The sequence below is a fragment of the Gambusia affinis genome, linkage group LG13 (assembly GCF_019740435.1).
Source record: "Gambusia affinis linkage group LG13, SWU_Gaff_1.0, whole genome shotgun sequence".
Taxonomy (NCBI): domain Eukaryota; kingdom Metazoa; phylum Chordata; class Actinopteri; order Cyprinodontiformes; family Poeciliidae; genus Gambusia; species Gambusia affinis.
In genome coordinates, this window is record NC_057880.1 from 6,638,308 (window position 1) to 6,655,952 (window position 17,645).

The following is a 17,645-nucleotide window of genomic DNA, read 5'->3' on the forward strand; positions in this document are numbered from 1 at the left end:
TGATTCTCATTTTCCTTCACTGCTCAGTCCCAGCTTTCTCCAATTCACTTGGATTCCTTTGATAGAATTCCAGCCGGGCAAATCAGTGAACAGAGGAAGTTGTGAACAATGAGATGGTTTTTGAATTACATTTCCCCCAGTAGTTTTAGCAATGACAACCAACCGACCAATCAATGAAGTTGCCATCTTGTTTGGATATAGCACTTCTCAAGTCGCAGTGAAGGACAGTTGTTTGCAGCGTAGGCAATTTCCGAAAAGCTTCATAGCGATCGTTTCTCAAAAGCTGAGAACCCAAACCCTGGGTACAAAGTGAAGCACATAACATTTTACCAGCCCCTCCCTTGTTCTGTGCTTCCAATTTCTAACTACTAATTCAGTTTCAAACTTGCTCTGAGGTTTCTATGAGGTGAAAAGTAGTGAAGAAACATGTTAGAATGACTCATAAGAGATTTAGCAGAAAACAGAACCTCTAAATTCGGAATTGTTTTCTTTTAGATACTCTGAAGACACACAGATTGAGATTTGCTTATTTTTATCAACTAAAAAAGCTCATTCTGCTTTTGGCCTCCCCTCCAGCCGTCCACAGATTATGCTATAAATGCTAAATGTGTGTGCATGTATGAGTGTGTAAAGTCAGACACCTGTTCACTGGAGCCCTCTGCTTGAAGCAGGACACTTATTATTGATGGCTGGCCTTTTAAGCACTGTTAATATGCACGCTAACACACACGCAGACACACAATGCACACCGCTGAGGTGTGTGTAGGTTGAGTGCTTTTTGGTGCAGACCGACAGGCTCGACATCCTCCTCATGATGTAGCACTCTGATGTTATTTCTGCGTCGCTTTGTGTTATGTGCAAAAATATCTACATCAAATCAGACGGTTTCTGACAAATCTGGTTGTGTATTATAGTGCGTGTAATAACTGCCATCAATAAAAGTAGGCTTTTTTTTTTGCCCTTTTGTCAAACTGCTTCATCACAATTTGTAGTTGAACAAGGTTTTACTTTGTTCACATTCAGGAATCATATGACTTTTATCATCTATTTAAGTCTTTAACATAAATAGACGACATGTTGTGTCATGTAAAGATTTGTGTTTTGTATGGGGTTGCCATGTAATTGTTGTATACATACCTACTCTATATAGTGTAATCACTAAAATTAGTTGATTTTCCCTTCAGCAGTTCTGATTGGTAATCAGAAATGGAAATTCTAAAAAGGTCACGTTTATTAAATGCATTAAAACTAAGAACTCCTAATAGACAGCCGAGTCCTAAAAATGGAGATCTAGTTACATCTCACACACCAGAGCAAAGAAAACAGTGCAGTATCATTTTTTTAGCAATAAAACACGACGCTCTAGAAATCTGGCTGCAGCAAACAAAAAGAGAAAAAGATAAACTTTTCAATTACAATTTTTTTATATCATTTACATTAAAATTATCGTCATTTGTTCAATAAAATCCCCAGAAGTGATGTTTGTTTCCAACAATATGCACCATATAACCTGTTGGTTCCTAAGTTTGTGTATAAAATGCATCCCAAGTTTGAAGGAAATTGAAAATTGCTTCATCTTTTACAGAAAAAAAACATAGGCGTATATAACTTGCAAATATTAAAGTGGGGAAAGTGAAAAGGCAAATAACTTCTGAAAAAGCTTAGTTCATCATTCCATGAGGAGTAAAATTATGTTTTAAAAAATTGAACAAATGATTATTTCCAAGATTGACCATGAATTTAAGAATCATTTAAGACCTAAAAACCTTTGTTATATTTAAACATTTACAATATATATACATATATATATGGACACATCAGATCTTCCTTTTCCTAGCCTCTCACCTGTGTCCCTTCCTCACTTCTACACAGTGCTGCTGTCCAAGGATAGGACACGCTGCAGGTGATTGAGGTAAATCATCGAGGACATAATTAAGGGAGCTTACGAAGGAGGGGGTGTGTGCGCGTGTTAAGCATCACATTAGGAATAAAAAAGAAAAAGGGAAAATAGATGCAAACAGGCCTCAGAGTTACACAAATGCTCATTTTCATTCCCAGCCACGCAGACGAGACGGTCAGCCTCGGGGGTTTGACCTTATACAGTGGAGTTAAATACCTCATCAGTGAACACACAAACATGCCCGCGCAACCTTTCTGCTGCTCTTTTAAGCATCAATGAAGGACTCATCCGACATGTTCATCTAGTTCCCCTCACAAATGTGAATGTTTTCCTGCCTAGCCGTCGGCCCTTGTAGCCTCTGTGTGGACTGAGCGTGTGCATGGGTGGGTGTGTGTGTGTGTGGTTGTCGTTGTGAGAATGGGTTTGTAATCAGGAACTCGGCTTGATCCCCTCTGGAATGTGCTTTTGGGAATGTTTGTTAAAGGCCAGCAGCATAGACTGAAAATAAAAAAAAAAGGAAACCTGGGCACTGGTTGAGTTTTCCTCCCATGCTGGGCTACCCAGAAAACCTTTCATTTTACGTCTCAACGTAGAGACTATATCTAGATTTTGAACTATAATAGTTTTTACTAAATGTTAGCTTAACCTACGCAGTTCGGCTCAGTTATAATCTCCCTTCAGCTCCTCTTTCGGGCTTCCTCTCATTGAAGTGGATTTCTCCGGTATAATTTCCACCGATCCAATCAGCGAACAGATGGAGAAGTTGTGAACATGACTGATTGTAGACTGGCTGTAGTTCTAGAAAAGGCAGCAGAGGAAGTGAACGAAGCCGTTCAGATCTTGTTGGAAATGCTTCCAAATACTGAATTAATGTTAATAGCCATCTTGTTTGGATATTGCACTTCTCTCTTTTTGGGGGATTGTTGTTTAAGCTTCAGAGCATCAAACATTCACATTACATAAGTTACGGCTAAACATTAGTAATTGTGTAGAATTTAAAACCTCAACAGAGTCTAGGAAGCGATCATTTCTCGATAACCAAGAGTCCAGAGCCTCTGTACGAAGCAAAGCGTGAGGGGGCTGGATTTTATCAGGCTAGCTAAAGGTGTGAGAAAACGAAAAGGGAAGGCAAGTCAACCTGTTGTCCGTGTTTCGTTCCCCATCTCAGTCAAACTTGATCTGATTATTTTCTATGCTTTTAAAGGAAGGTTTGAGCCTGAGAAAATATCTCAGGTGCATCACCGGAGCTGAGCCGCCGAGGTTATCGACATGTAAGGAGGAATAATGGGCTGCATTTTCTTTATTTGGGCTTGGACAAGTGATTATTTTTCTTACCGTCGCCTGCGATGGCCCAGGCTTCGATTTCATTAGCTTTCCTCTTGGCCACGTCTGCGAGCACCACCTCGCCCTTATCACCGGCGACATAATGGAGGTCCTTTGAAGGTAATGCGGGAAAGAAAGAAACGTGAACGTTAATCTAAAATGAATCTGGGCTCAGATGACAATAGTTTTTTTTTTTTTAATAGAGGGGTGGTCGCGATATTTTGGCAGGAGGAGGAAGAAACAGATGAAATGAGAAGCAGGAAAAAAAGGAGCCGTTTGAAGTCCGACATCAGAAACGGCACCAGTTCGAATGAAATGCCGCTTCCTCCAAAAAAAAAAGAAAAAAACTTTGAAATCAGGCTTCTTGCTGCCTGCGCCCCAAACTGCACACACACATACACCCACACACACTTGTCTCTGGTTTTTAAACAGGACTGGATGTTATCTGGCACATTTCAAAAGTGGGAGAGGGACTGTTCACCTTCTCATATTCTCCTTTTACACGGAAACGCATCCAGCCGAGCATATTATTATATCAGCCAGTCACAATATTGGAAACAGCATGTATCCTCTGTATCTCTGCTTGAGCCTCAAATGCTCATAAAAAGAGATAATGTGGCAATACATTCATTATTAACCCCTGAGCATCTGACTACTGCTGCTCCGTTTAAGACGTAAACCATCTTCTGCCCAAATATGTCCTAAAAGATAATAAGAATACAAGATATTGATAATTGATAATTGCTGAGGGACATTATTTTTGCTATAAAAATTGTTGATATGCTCTGACTATTGTGGCTCTGAGCTTCATGTTGCAGGTTTAAGTAATACAATAATCGATTTTGGGCACATTTCTGCATTAATTATCTGGTCTCACAAGGTAAATAGGAAGACATTTTGAATGTTTAAAACAGCCGTCAGTAGAGAATATACAGAGTAATGCTTCGTCATTCAATTTTAATTCAATTTAATTATTCATCACACCAACTCCAACAAATTTACACCAGATTCTCAAGACAAACTTGTCCAGTTCGAATTGAACATTTTTTATGTGAAATCAACACAATCAAACATTCAGATTTAGCTCCAGTTCGATCGTAAACACAATGATTGTCGAATTCGGTTGATCGTTTTGTGATGAAGCTTGTTCTCATTGCCTTACGCCTGATTTTGCAGCGACATCCTCCTGAGCAACAGCGACAGTGGAGAGAAAAAAACCTCCCTTTTAACAGGAACTATCCCGAAACAAAACCAGGTTTAGACTTAAAGTCCGTCTGTCACGACCTGCTGACCAGATCAGAGCTTACTGTAAAGTGTTTGCTTAAAAAAAACAAGGAAAACGTGATAAATGGACCATGGATCGGAAAATTGGGTCATTAAAAGGAAAAAAAAAAATCAGAAAAACACCCAAAACTTAATCATCAAGATTTAAAAAAACCTTTTAGGTGGAATTTTTTCTTTTGTCAAACTGTGCTGTCTTTTGTATTTTTCAAAGTATTTGCAGTATTTTGAGTAAATAATTAGATTGTTGGAGGCTGCTAGTAAAAAGTCCTCGAGGATTGCATGTGCAGATAAAATATTGGTTACATCTGTTCAGTTTAGGAGCCTTTCTTGTGTCTTAATGACTCATAGAAAGAGCAACATGAATACAAAAGTGACTGAAACGGAAGCCGAATAGTAAAAAAACAAAACATGACAGGATTGAATGATAATCAGAAAGCTTGGAGAAATATTAATCAATACCATATGAAAATAGTACAGGGAAGCAAAAGCATCAATGGCATATCAACAGTTGAACATGTTAATCTTGTATTTCTAGCATTTTCTCTCTTGAGCCATGGGAGCAAAATGAGATTTAAAGAAACAAGTTTAAATCCTCAAAGAGAAAAAGTATTTATTAGTCAGTCAGTTACTGTGACTGACTAGGGCTCAAGGCAACAATTATAATCGATGTTACTTACATTTAGTACTACTCAATGTAGGCTAAAAAGCCATGAATACAGTAGACAGCATCACAGAACCTCCACCATACGTTAACACTGGACATGAGGTTCTGTTTCAAAGTTATTTCTGAAAGGTTTGGTCATTGGACCAATGCAAGAAGCTCCAGTTAAAGCTGCAGTAGCATAGAAAAGCTGTTTTTCTGAGTTTTTCATGACAGTCTGAACAGTCCTACTCCAATCTTTTATCCCCTCTTCCCCTCATAAAATCAGTTTTGCACCACCTCCATATGTGGTACTTATGTGGATAAGTACCAGATAGTTTTAAAATCATCTGCAGACTGAACGGTCACGCCACATTTCATCCAACTTTTACAAGTCGATCAATAATTGGTTTGCAAGAAGTTGTTTAATAGGAGATTTTTTGTTTTTTTACAGAACTTGAACCAGGTAGAGGTGAAACTAAATGCCACTATAGGAGTTTTGGGTTTGAACATATTTACAATTTTTAAAAAAAATCTTAAATGTAAAGCAGTACAGTAAACAATTAATCAATTACTAAATGAGTTCTTTCTTTTCATAACTTGTCAATAATCAATTCATCGCGATTAATCAAATTACTTGTGTCAGCCCCAGTTAAAATCCTTTATATTATTGATAAAAACAACAAAAAGCAAGAATGTTATTATGTCTGGATCTATAGTGTAAAAAATGCTCATCCAGAAACCCAACAAGTGACTCCTGAGCCCCGCAGGGTTTCCCCAGGCAGAATGCAGGGACTGAGGGCCCATCAAAGTGTACAGCGCGTTAAGCAAAGTCTTCCGCTTCAGCAACATCACAGGACATCAGCGCTGTGACTCAGGGCTCGTCATGGATAACCCTCAGCTGGCTAAAGCCAGCCCCCAGCTGAGCCAGCACCCAGACTTAATACCCTCATATTGTAACCCGGCTTTTGTAGCCCACCCCCTCACCCACACCATTTCCAATGAGAAAAAAAAAAGACGAGGGGGGGTGCCGGTTCCCCAAAGAGAGAGGGAGAGCAAAGGAGAATGAGAGAGGGTGAGGTGCTGAAATTGAGGAGTGTGAATAGGAACAGATTGGGTAATTATAGTGTGGTGCCTGCCCTCTGTGGAGGAGAGTTAGTCGGAAATGTGAAAATGGACGACAACAAAATGGCCTCAAAGGGGCCTAAATCGGCTCCCAGGACTGAGGTGACAGATTCGGCCCTTACAAACGAGGACACGGCCCCACAATTAGATATGACTGAGGTGCTTAATTGATAACAAACAGAGCAGCAGATGACAGAACCAAGGAGGCGGAACGTCGAAAAAAAAAAGGGAGGAAGGCAGGAAAAATAAAAGATAAATAGTGAAAAATACGAGAGGATGAGACGGTGTGACAGACAGATCAGAACAATATGAACATTTGATGCTGAGGCGCTTTATTCCAGCTTAGCCCCTCATAATACTGTCTGAATCTGTAGAAAGAGACCCGGAGAAGGAATCAGTGAGTGAACAAACGCAAAATGAGAAAGAGAGAGAGAGAGAGTAGTATCAGCCAGACTAAGAGGGGATAACAATAATACTGCATATAAAACCATCAGATATTACACCTCTTATTCCCCGACGCTCAAACGCGACACTAATCTTATTTATATAAGAGCTTTAGGGGTTGCGGCGAGCCAGCTAACTGCGCCTGATAAAGAGGGGCGTTTTACTGGGCTGTTTTTTTTTTTTTTTTTTTTTAGAGGGAGCACCGGGGAGGGGAGAGCCGTGGCGGACGCCAAGAACCCTATACTGACTGATATTTGGGTTTCCTGCAAATAAATCAGGGATTAGGTTAACTGGCACAGAGCAAAAAAATTTTTTTTCAGTCCATTAAGAGACCGACTCATGTTTGTATGGAGTCTGACCTGACCGGGGCGGGTTCCTGCCGCACTAAAGAGACGGGGAAGGACGGGAACATGTGGAGGGGAAATGAATGCAGTGAATGAAGTGCGAGGTAATGCCCATCTAACAAACGAAGGTAGTTTTAATAAAGCCATTAAATCTAAAGATCTATCGCTATATTGCTTAGTCTTAATATTTCTGGCTTGCAGCCTTAAAATATTTACCAATTTACCGAGACCTAAAAATATCTAGTTGTATTGAATAGAATTATGATTAAAAGTATCAAAAATATTTTTGTTAATAATTTTCTATTGAAAAACATACTTATATTAACTAATGGTCTTACAATACCTTCTGAAAATATCCATCCCATCCACTGTGAGATAACAGTTGTGTGCCCAGCTATTAAATTACCAGATCCGTTTAAAACAGTGCAAAATTACATCAAAAATAAAAATTTGTATCTTCAACATACATTGTAAAGCTCAACAAGTTATCATTTGTCCTTAACTTCTCTAGACAGATTTTATTTCACAGAAACAATGTCAAAAATGCCTCAATAAGACATGATGGTGGCAGTATGATGCTGTGGGGATTCTTTCTTTTACTCAGTTGACTGGATGAGGCTAAATGCACGACAAGCACAAATGACAAAGTGTTAGGTGTTGAAAAAGACGCTTGAGACGGGCAGAGTTTTACCTCCCACCTGGACAACAACCCAACACATAAGACCGTAGCTGAGCAGAATTATTTAAACCAGAGCGCATTCATTTGGTAGAGTGGACCAGTCAAAGTCCAGACCTAAATTCAATGAGGATTTGAGATCTGAAAATCGATGTACGTGTCTGATCTGACTGAGCTGTTTTGCAAGCGGTATTCTAACGTCAGTGTTAATGAAAGGTCGACCGACAAAGTATTCACAGTGGAGGGTTGAAAACAAATCAAAGTTTCCCTTTTAGAGACATAAAATTCCTAAATACTGAAGTTTGCAGCTGTGAAGTGGAGAAAAAAAATTAGAGAATGTAAAACAAGAAAGAAGAAAGAAATTTCCAAGGCACTAAAAGCTGGGCACTTAATATAAAATTTCTTCCAATCGCCACATGAATTATGATCCGTCTTAAGTCAAATCAGCATGTTTTGTTTCAAATTTAACATGTTGATTACCTGTATTTGTTTAAATTACAATTGTAAAATACGTTTTCTGATACTATATCTGGTATTTTCCAAGTAAAGAAGAAATTCTCAGGAAGGCTCCAGGAGATAATCATTTGAAAAGTTTACTCCTTTGATAAGTTTGTAAGACTGTCATACATCTGTGAGCAACAGATCATTTATAAAAGTGTGAAATTTGAAAATTTCAGGGATTAGTGAATGAGTAGTCTGGGCAAAGCCTTCTGAGGACCTGGCAGCCGATCCTGTTGATTTACTTCAGAGGTACACTCATTGCATGAACCAAAACAATATATATATAAATTTATCTGGGTGCTTTCAAATGATCTGTCCTTCGTTATCTTTGGCAACACCAAAAATACTTTATTAACAATCAGTCTCACAGACTCAAATTAAAGCAGCTAGCATTTTTATTTTCGGTTTTGTTAATGCATCAGCATTTGCCAACAATACTGGCAGCGACACGCAGGCGAAAATATGCTAACATCTTGAGAAATCAACATAATTAGTTTCACACTTGTCTCACGACACAAATAACACCCCAAAGTCTTGTGCTAGAGAGGCGTCGAGAGTTTTAAAAGGGCTAATTAATCACGCGAGAAACAACTGTGAGTTTATTGCTAAAGACGCAGAAGCGACATCTCCACCCCTTTGTCTTCCCTCGGTGTTGCCAGCGATAGGGAGGGGAAGACAGCAGCTTCGCTTGAGGATATCTGCAGCGATACTGTACGAGGCCTCGTTCGGAAACAGACGAGCTGGCGTTCAATTCAGCTATCACAAAAAAAATTTGATTTAATTAGCAAGCTCCACCAAGACCTATTTAGGAGGCGCAGAGAAAAAAAAAAAAAAAAGGGAGGGAGGTGTCGTGGGCTCGACTTGGCTGACGAATGACCTAATTGGTTACATTATCAACTCATTATCAAAGGCTAATTAGGGAGTTACAGAAGAGCACCAAGAATGAAAAAAAGAAGAAGAAAAAAAACGAGCCAACCAATCAGAAACCTCCCCACCAATTCCTCCTCCCCCTCAATTTAACCCAACAGTAAGTGTTTCATTTTAACAAAAGCTTCCTATTTTTCTTTTGGCGGCGGGGTAGGGGGCTGTGAAGGACCTCTATTGTTAGCAGGGAAACAATGGAGGGTCGTGTCATGGTGGGGAGGAGGGGGTCATGCTGAGCATTTCTGGAGGAGGCGATGGCTTCCATGTTATCTGCGAGTCCATTCTATCAAGTCGACGGCGCGTTATTGAGTTCTGCGGGCAAGTTAGTAAGTTACAAAGAGTTTGGTGAGTGCGGGGGGGTTGCCCTCATTAACCCCCTCCGCCTCGGCCCAATCAGCCGAGCAGCAGGTTAAAGCAACAACACAACCTAATTAGACCGAAGGACAGGGCGAGGGGTGAAATGTCAATGTGCCCCCTTGTCCTTTTTCTTTCTCGACTCTTTTTCACTCTTTGCAGACAATGAGCTGCTGCTCTCTTGGTCGCTGAGGCTAAAAAAAGAAAAGGTGCTTGAAACAGTTTGCTGTGAATGAGCATTAGCTTTGTTACAGATCTGGGATGACGCTCATCGGCCGGTATCTGTTGAAATCAGTGAACCAGATATGAGCAGAATCCCATTGTGGCCGTTCACAAAGGGGTTCATGCAGGCTTCCTAAATCTGCTCAAGATGTTTAAGAAGAAGGTGAAAGAGTCAAAAACAGAAGGTATACATTACTTTTACTGAACTTCTGAAATGTATAAAATGTGTGCAGGATGAGGACGCAGAAGTTCATGGTTTGACACAAAAAAAGCTTTTAGTATGGGGAAAGAGAGATTTTGCTACATCAAACTAATTTTTCTGGCTAGCCTGAAGTATAAGAAGTGCTAACTTCCTACTTTTAGCATATAACTTTATCTGTGAAGTAAATTTAAGATCCAATTATGAAGTTTAGAACCGTATGCTTAACACAGTGGGTTGTATTAACGTACGAAAGAAGGTAGTTCCTGAGTTGGCATGTTACATTGACAACATGGCTAACATGACTATGCTATATTGGGGCTGCCGCTAAAACACGGTCACAGAAGCATTGGAGAAGCTCCCACTACTTTTGAGAGGACATTGTCAGTTAGAGGCCATAGAAATGAAGAAGAAAGAAAGTTTGGTCATTTTTAATTTTATCTCAAGAGTTTATCAACAGATTTTCACTTTGTTAACTACGTATCCCTCTGCTGCTTCAATGTGATGGTGAGGAAGAGTTTTCTACAAAATTGTTCCTGCTTGTTGTGCTTTTGAGAGGCATCACAACACTAAATTAAATATCATTGTACATACTTATTTTTTTTACATATTCTTTTCAAGTTCAAGTTTCAAGCTCAGAGCTGTTCAACCAGAAACAAATAAGCGCTACCAGAATACTACATTAGAATGTTTTATGTGAATTTGTGGACAAAAACTAAAATTTCAAAGTCAAGCAAGTCATACAAATTAATCTAACATGTTCGAAAGCTTAAGTTTGTTATTTAAATGGACATTAGATCCTCACACAATACATTTAGTGTTAAATGGTGGGAGCAATTTAATGTCTTCCCAAACGTTTGATTAAAAAATGATCTGGTCGTCAACTACAGAGTAAGAAATTATAAAGTATAAAAAGCATGAACTAAGAATTTTTTTAAACTCCCAAACTAAAAATAGAGTGGACATGCATCAGCAGGTCAATTTTGTAAATTCTTACTAAAGTAGCTGTATTTGAATTCTTAAAAATAAATCTAATGCAAACTGTATTCATTAAGAAAAAAACCCATTTCTTTTTTATTAATTAATTATTATTATTATTATTGTAAATGTGGGACCAAACAAGGAAGCAAAACTGTCCAACATGACTGCTTGAAACCTCCACGTTGAAGAAAAACGCAGCTTTTGTCAAACGTCATGGTGGGACGTTTCTATGTTTATGCCTGATCTTTGGGGATTAATTGGCAGTAATTCATTAGGTCCTCCAAACCCACATTTTATTTGTCTGTTCAATTTAGAATTGAAATCCCCATTTTCTGGTCAAGAAAATTTTGAAAAAAAAAAAAACAATCTTAAATTTATTGTTGACCTTCTATCTAACCAACCCCTCCTCTTTCCTCCACTCTTTCAAGGTTCACCGGCTTGACTCCACCTTTTCAATTCGGCTTCCCTGCAGCCCTGCCTATTAGTGGGGAGGGAATTGGAAGCGGCGCTATCAGTGTGATTGAGGGACAGAGAGGAGCATGAGTGAGTGTTTTTGTGTTTGTGCTGCTGAAGCATGGAGCAAAAAAAAAAAAAAAAGGGGGAGGGGCAGGGGGGCAATGTTAAAAAAGAGGGGGGAAAAGAGGAAAAGACACCAACAGAAACACGTGGAAGAAAGAAGTTAGAGGTAGATGAGAGGCCGAGCGGAGGCCATGGAGATTGTGAAAAGACAGGGGCCCACACTGAGATCACACCTGCTCTCCGACATGCAACACACACATACACACACATACACACACTTTTGTGGGTTACAAGTCATGTGCAAATGCAAGTAAGAAGGGTTTAACAGTGAATGAACAACTAAAATAGGGTGCATGGCAGTAAGGGGCCTGCAGGAAGCTTTTCTAAAAGGCGCCGGTGACTGAGCCGATATCTAATCCTCCGGAGGCCAAATATTAATCAGTTAGGCCTAATCTGTTTAATGTCAATAACACAATATGGTTATCAATTTAAAAGGTCATTTTAACTCCAAGATTTATGTTTTAGAACATAAATATTCACACTTTCTAAACCTCTAGTTCTATGAATGGTGCAACAAGATGGGATTTTTTTTTTTCAGAACTTGCTGAGGCTTGCTTTTTGCCAATTAAAGTAAAAATGCAATATTGTTTGTATGAGATACCAATTTTAGATCTTAAGAAATCTAATGTTATTTTACTATATAGATAAAAGAAGAATGAACGATTACCCGTGATGCTAGAACAACGGCATGGCCAGTTTCATTTGTAGTGCTCCCAGAAAATATTCACACCATTTCCACATTTTGAGACAGATTAAAAATATATTACATTTATTTTTTCAGTCAATCAGGCTTTTTTTTTTTTTTACTAATTTATTAAAAATAAAATATAAAAACCAAACAAAAAAAAAATCTTACGAATAGTTATTTTGTAGATTTATTTTGGGAGATTTTCAACCATTTTTCATTGCAGATTTTCTCACGTTAACCCAACTTGAACACTTATTGATAAACAGTCACTTTTATGTGTTTACATAATTCTCAATTGGATTTGGAGCATGTGCTCCAGCTGCTGTCAAGGATATTCACAGAGTGCTCCTTAGCCTCTCTATTGTTATGCTAACTGTGCGCTTTGGGTCGTTGTTGTGTTGGGAGACTAGTTACTCTTATTCTGAGTTTCTGGGCATTCTGAATTTTCCTGCTCTCATCTTAACCTCTATTTAGACTGTTTAGACTTATCAACTCTTCCTGCAACTGTAAAACATCAGAGTATAAGGCAGCCACCACAACGCTACACAATATGGACAAAATTAGCCAAGTGAAGAGTAGCACCTGTTTTTCTTTAGTCAAGATGCTTGGAGTTCAGGCCAAAAGCTTTTATTTTAGTTTCATCAGACTAGAGGGTCTGACAACCTCTTAGGTAGTTTTCTACAAATGTGCTGGCAACCTAGGAAGCTCTGTGCAAAAGGTTTGAGGTAATTTTCTGTACAAATTCTGGCCACTTGGGTAAGTTTTCTGCAAAAAATGTCAACCTAGATAGTTTTCTGTAAGAAAAAAAAAGAAAATAAAAGGCCCATTTAAGTAGTTTCCTGCTACAATAATGGCAACTTAGGTTGATTTCAGCAAAAGGTTTAGAAGAGTACATAGTTTTCTGCAAAAAATCTGTAAGACATGAAAGGTTTTAAAATGGAAATATCTATAACTTATACCTTAGTTTTAAGTCCCACTGTTTTGTGGGTAAACAATGGATAGATGTTAAACTGTTTTGTGAGTTGAAAACCTTAGATTTTATAAGAGTGAAATGAAATGCAGTTATCTTTTTACGGTAACACAGAAGGGACAAACACAAATTGGTATGAAACGGGTATAAAATATTTATGCCGACTTTATAGCCACTCTGTCTGGCAACTTTTACACTTCACACAAGTTTTGCAGTGCACCAATTTTCCACCCAGGTCTGTTTACCAGTTCCAGGATTCGACCAAAGGCCTTCAGTGTCGTTATCTTGAGAAATAATGAGATCTGGTTCAGTGTAAAACATGTTCCAGTGCTGAAAATGATCAAATGTTACAATTCATTGAGATATGGCGTGACATTCACCGTCCAGCACTGGGCGTCATCAGCACATCTTAAGGGCGACACCAAGTAAAGCAAAGATTGTAGCACAAGTTCTGTTTTTGTCTTACCATTCTGGACCCTCTGAGGTGTGCTGGCCTGCCTTAATCAGTTTTTATGTGTAACACAGAAGACTGTCACTAGTCTTAAATGTTGTGGTTAATGTATGCAAGAAGCAGCAGTGTGCATGTGAGCAGACAGAAGAGACAGAGGAAAGACACAGCATCCTTTTGTCATTCAAAATCAAAAATATTTACAATTTTCAAATGGGTATTTTAGTCAACACTTAAAAAAAAATGTTATAAAGATTTTAGTTCTGTTTTGCTTTCAAACTACTATCTGAAATCAAAAATGTCTTTTAGCTCACCATGAACAAATCTTGAGCTTCCAAGTCAACAGCGAGGAGGAAGGCCTTCTCAAAACGCTGGTGCCTGCAAAGAAAGCAACAGAGCTGGAAAACTAAAACCGACGAATATCTGTTTAACAAAAGCAACTAGAGGAAATTTATAGATGAATCAGCCTGACGTACATTTTTCTCAGAGCTTTACCAAAATCCACAGATATGCACACAAATCTCTGCCAATAAGAGAACAGTAAATAGCGAGCACTTCTGTTATTATCAGAATAAAGCCAAGAGAAAGAGGAGAGAGAAAAAGAGACACAGAGAGAAAGGGAAAGAGAGAGAGAAAGAAAGAAAGACGCAAAACAGCCTAACTTTCCCTGAACACATCCAACATGAAACAAATAAACAAGCAGAGAGCGGAGGCTTTTTTTATTTGATGCTGATGGAGAGGAAAAGAATGCAGGTAGGTGATAAGAGAGGAGGAGGGATGCCAAACAACACTCCAGCTCTGGAACAGGGAAGGAAAACGGAGGTAATTGCTTGATGGAGAGCAGTGAGCGGCAGTGTGTGGGAACAACAGGGTCTATTTCAGTCAAACAGGCGTTTCAAAAGGCTCTCATGGCAGAAGGGAAAATGAAACAACAGTAAAACAGGTCTGAGTGAGCGCTGCTCTGCCTCGTGAATGACTCAAAGCTGCATCAGCGCGTGTGTGACTGATGACATTCAGAAGCGACGTCCTTTTTTTTTTTTTTTTAGAAATGTTGAAATAAAACAAGCGAGAGGAAAATGGGGAGTGTTAAATTTGTTTCTTTCACTCGTTGTCATTTTTGGACACTTATTATTCTCCTCTGCGCACTGATAAACTCAACAACATGCTCCAGTAGTGTTGTAAAAATACTCTGTATGTGGCTTTTTACACTGCACATCACTGAGCTGCAGCCTGCCTGGAAGTACAGCTTTTGTTTTATTTCAAGAAGTACTCTGTAGAAGCTGGGCCTGCCACAATAACACATTTTACAGGATAATAAATTGCCACAGAAACTATTGCGATAAACAATAATAATGTTATTTTTATTATAGACCATTTTCAACTAATACAATAGTGATAATGGCTTATTAAGAAAAGTATACTCTCTAAAAGATAAAAAATGCATTAATTTCTAAACAATTTTTAACACTGGAACTGGAAAATATTTTAAATATGTAAAATAAAAAAACAAAGTAACAATAATTAAAATGGATAATTAAGCTTTTGCAACCAAAATAGCATTTTAGAAATATTAGTGATTCAGCTTAGACAGGGAAAGCATGCAAAAGTGGCGGGTAGTGCAACCTAACTAAATTGTTCTGGGTTTTAAATATTTGCAGTGTTTTTCCAACAATATCAAAGGGGAGCATCTTTAACACCTGTTAAAGAGAAATTATTGAGCTCACTTTAATCTACCATGCAACTGGTTGATTTATTGCTTACTAACAGGCCTAACAGAAGCTGAACTGCACCGCACAAAGCCAATTTCTCCCTCAGTGCATTAAATTAAGAGCAAAGCAGCAGCAGCATGATGGAGAAGGTTGTGTTACCTGAGGAGGTGGTGAAAAAGGCGGCGAGCGTACTTGGTGACCGGCTCCCTGTACTCCAGGATCACTGCATCGGACAGAGGGGCGGCCGGGGCGTAAAACACCCGCAGGGCCGTTTCCAGCTGGGCTGCACAAACGTTGGGAATGTTTTGGTTTAATGTCAACACACTGAAAACTACTTACATTTTTTTTTTTTTGTCTAGTTTCTGGTGCCAATCTTTGTACACTTTAACTAAGATGAAAGTAACTTACAAGTAAGACAAAGGAGCTTGTTTTAAGTCAATAATTCCTTAATACTGATGAAAACTACTAGTTTCACTGGCAGATTATTCCACTTGTAACATGGGGAAATGTCTTTGATACAGGTTAAATAATCTGTCATTGGAACTAGTGTTTTTTTTAAATCAATACTTAGAAGTTATTGGCTTAAAATAAGCTCCTATATCTTACTGAAAAGTTACTTGTAAGTTAGTTTAGTCCAGGAGTCTCAAACTCCAGTCCTAAAGGGTCGGTTTCCTGCAACTTTTAGATGTGCCTCTGCTGCACCACCTGAATAGAATAATTAGGTCATTAAGGCTCTGGAGAACTGATCTACACAAAGAGGAGATAATGAAGCCATTTCATTCCAGTGTTTTGTACCTGAGGCACATCTAAAAACTGCAGGACAGCGGCCCTTGAAGACTGGAGTTTGACACCTGTGGTTTAGTCTTATTTCAATTGTACTAAGATATTTGCACAGGAACTAAACAAAAACAAAACAAAACAAAAACTTTGTAAGATTTTGTGTTTTTGCAGCGTGCTGACAGTAAGACCAAAAGTAAAATGGTCTGACTTAAAAAGGGCTTTTTTTTTTTTTTTTTTACACATCACAACAATCTGGCATTATAACAGAGGTTGGAGACATCCACAAGACTAGAAAGATTTTCAATGGAAAATATTTTTAACTAACTGACAGCCAAATTTTCTCACAGTCATGGTAGCCTAAAACTAGTGGTGTGACCCACAGCCTCACCTTCCCTGTCTGCGTTGAGCGGCAGTCTCAGCAGGTGGTTGGTCACAGAGCTCAGGCCTTGGTAGCTCTTGTCCCCCATGGTGCTCCAGTCCATGGCCTCCAGGATGCCCAGGGCCTCTCTGACCTGACCGCAACGGAGCCGCTGCTGCAACAACTCCACATGGCCCAGCTGGCCTCCAGTTAGAGCTCCTGCCACATAAGGTCAGAGTTCACATTCAGAATCAGTTTTACTGGTCAAGGCCGTGTGCATGAACAAGAGTTTGAGATCGGTGTACAGATCTAAGGTATGAATATTAAACTATATGGAAATAAAAGAAGGTTAAAGGGACAATATGTATAAGTATTTTCAGACATCTTTTTTTTTTTTTAGAAAGAAAGTGAAAAGAGAGATTGTTGTGACATTAAACAGTTTGTGTCCAGGATATGTGGGGTCTGCAGAAATGTTAGCTGCATTTTTTTACCCTAGGCTAGATCTGAGTAAGTCCTGGATGGAGGGAAAGTTAGCTCCTCTCAACGCCCTCTGCATGTCCCATAACTTGGCCACGCCCCCCGTGTCTCTTGGCTTCGTCCATTTGGTAGAATTCTTCAAAACTGGTTTGGGGACGGCGTTATGTTTTTACATCAAGGTTAGTTCCACTTTAAATGCTTTTGTGAAAAACTGGGTTTATGCTGTTATTAAGTTAGTGTCAACACGAACAAAAACTAATGTAGAACATTTCTGAATTACCTAATTATTTTTGTTTCCCTTACGGATGCTAACACATGTGCTACAAATACAAATACTGTGGCAGTGTTGAAACTTCTCCCTAGTAATGTTTAGAAGTAAGAAGAAAACCTGTTTATCTACACATGTAGTGCCATTGTGGACGACCTGCAGTGGAATTAGAGGTCTTCTGATATCCTGACTCTGTCAGACATCATCTGAGGAGCTCTAAAAGTTGATTCTTTATGCTTTTGTTGTACGTGCGTGTTCATGTGAGCAGATCGGGACTCTACTGAATAATGGAATGACAATGTTTTGTGTTGCTGCCAGTGGCAGAGGTGTCTCATTCTGACCAGGAGAAGGTCAAAGGTGTGTATGTTTGGTGACATTTAAAAGCCACGGTACAGGAAATGAAGGTGTTGAATGCCACAGGTAGTAAATAATGTTCCACCGTGAGTGAATC

At 39.0% G+C, this 17,645-nt stretch overlaps 1 protein-coding gene across 5 annotated transcripts in view; it reads right to left on the minus strand.

Moving 5' to 3' along the window:
* LOC122842499 (WD repeat containing planar cell polarity effector) overlaps positions 1-17,645 on the minus strand; it is an 88,779-nt gene that overhangs the window by 8,771 nt on the left and 62,363 nt on the right. For 4 of the 5 annotated variants that reach the window (XM_044136446.1, XM_044136447.1, XM_044136443.1 and 1 more), the window contains 4 exons: positions 16,480-16,668; positions 15,471-15,594; positions 13,917-13,980; positions 3,236-3,335 (listed from right to left, as the gene is read on the minus strand). In XM_044136446.1, the coding sequence (XP_043992381.1) occupies positions 3,236-3,335; positions 13,917-13,980; positions 15,471-15,594; positions 16,480-16,668 (477 nt within the window). The remainder of the gene's footprint in view (positions 1-3,235; positions 3,336-13,916; positions 13,981-15,470; positions 15,595-16,479; positions 16,669-17,645) is intronic. The other variant, XM_044136445.1, reaches the window with a different exon arrangement.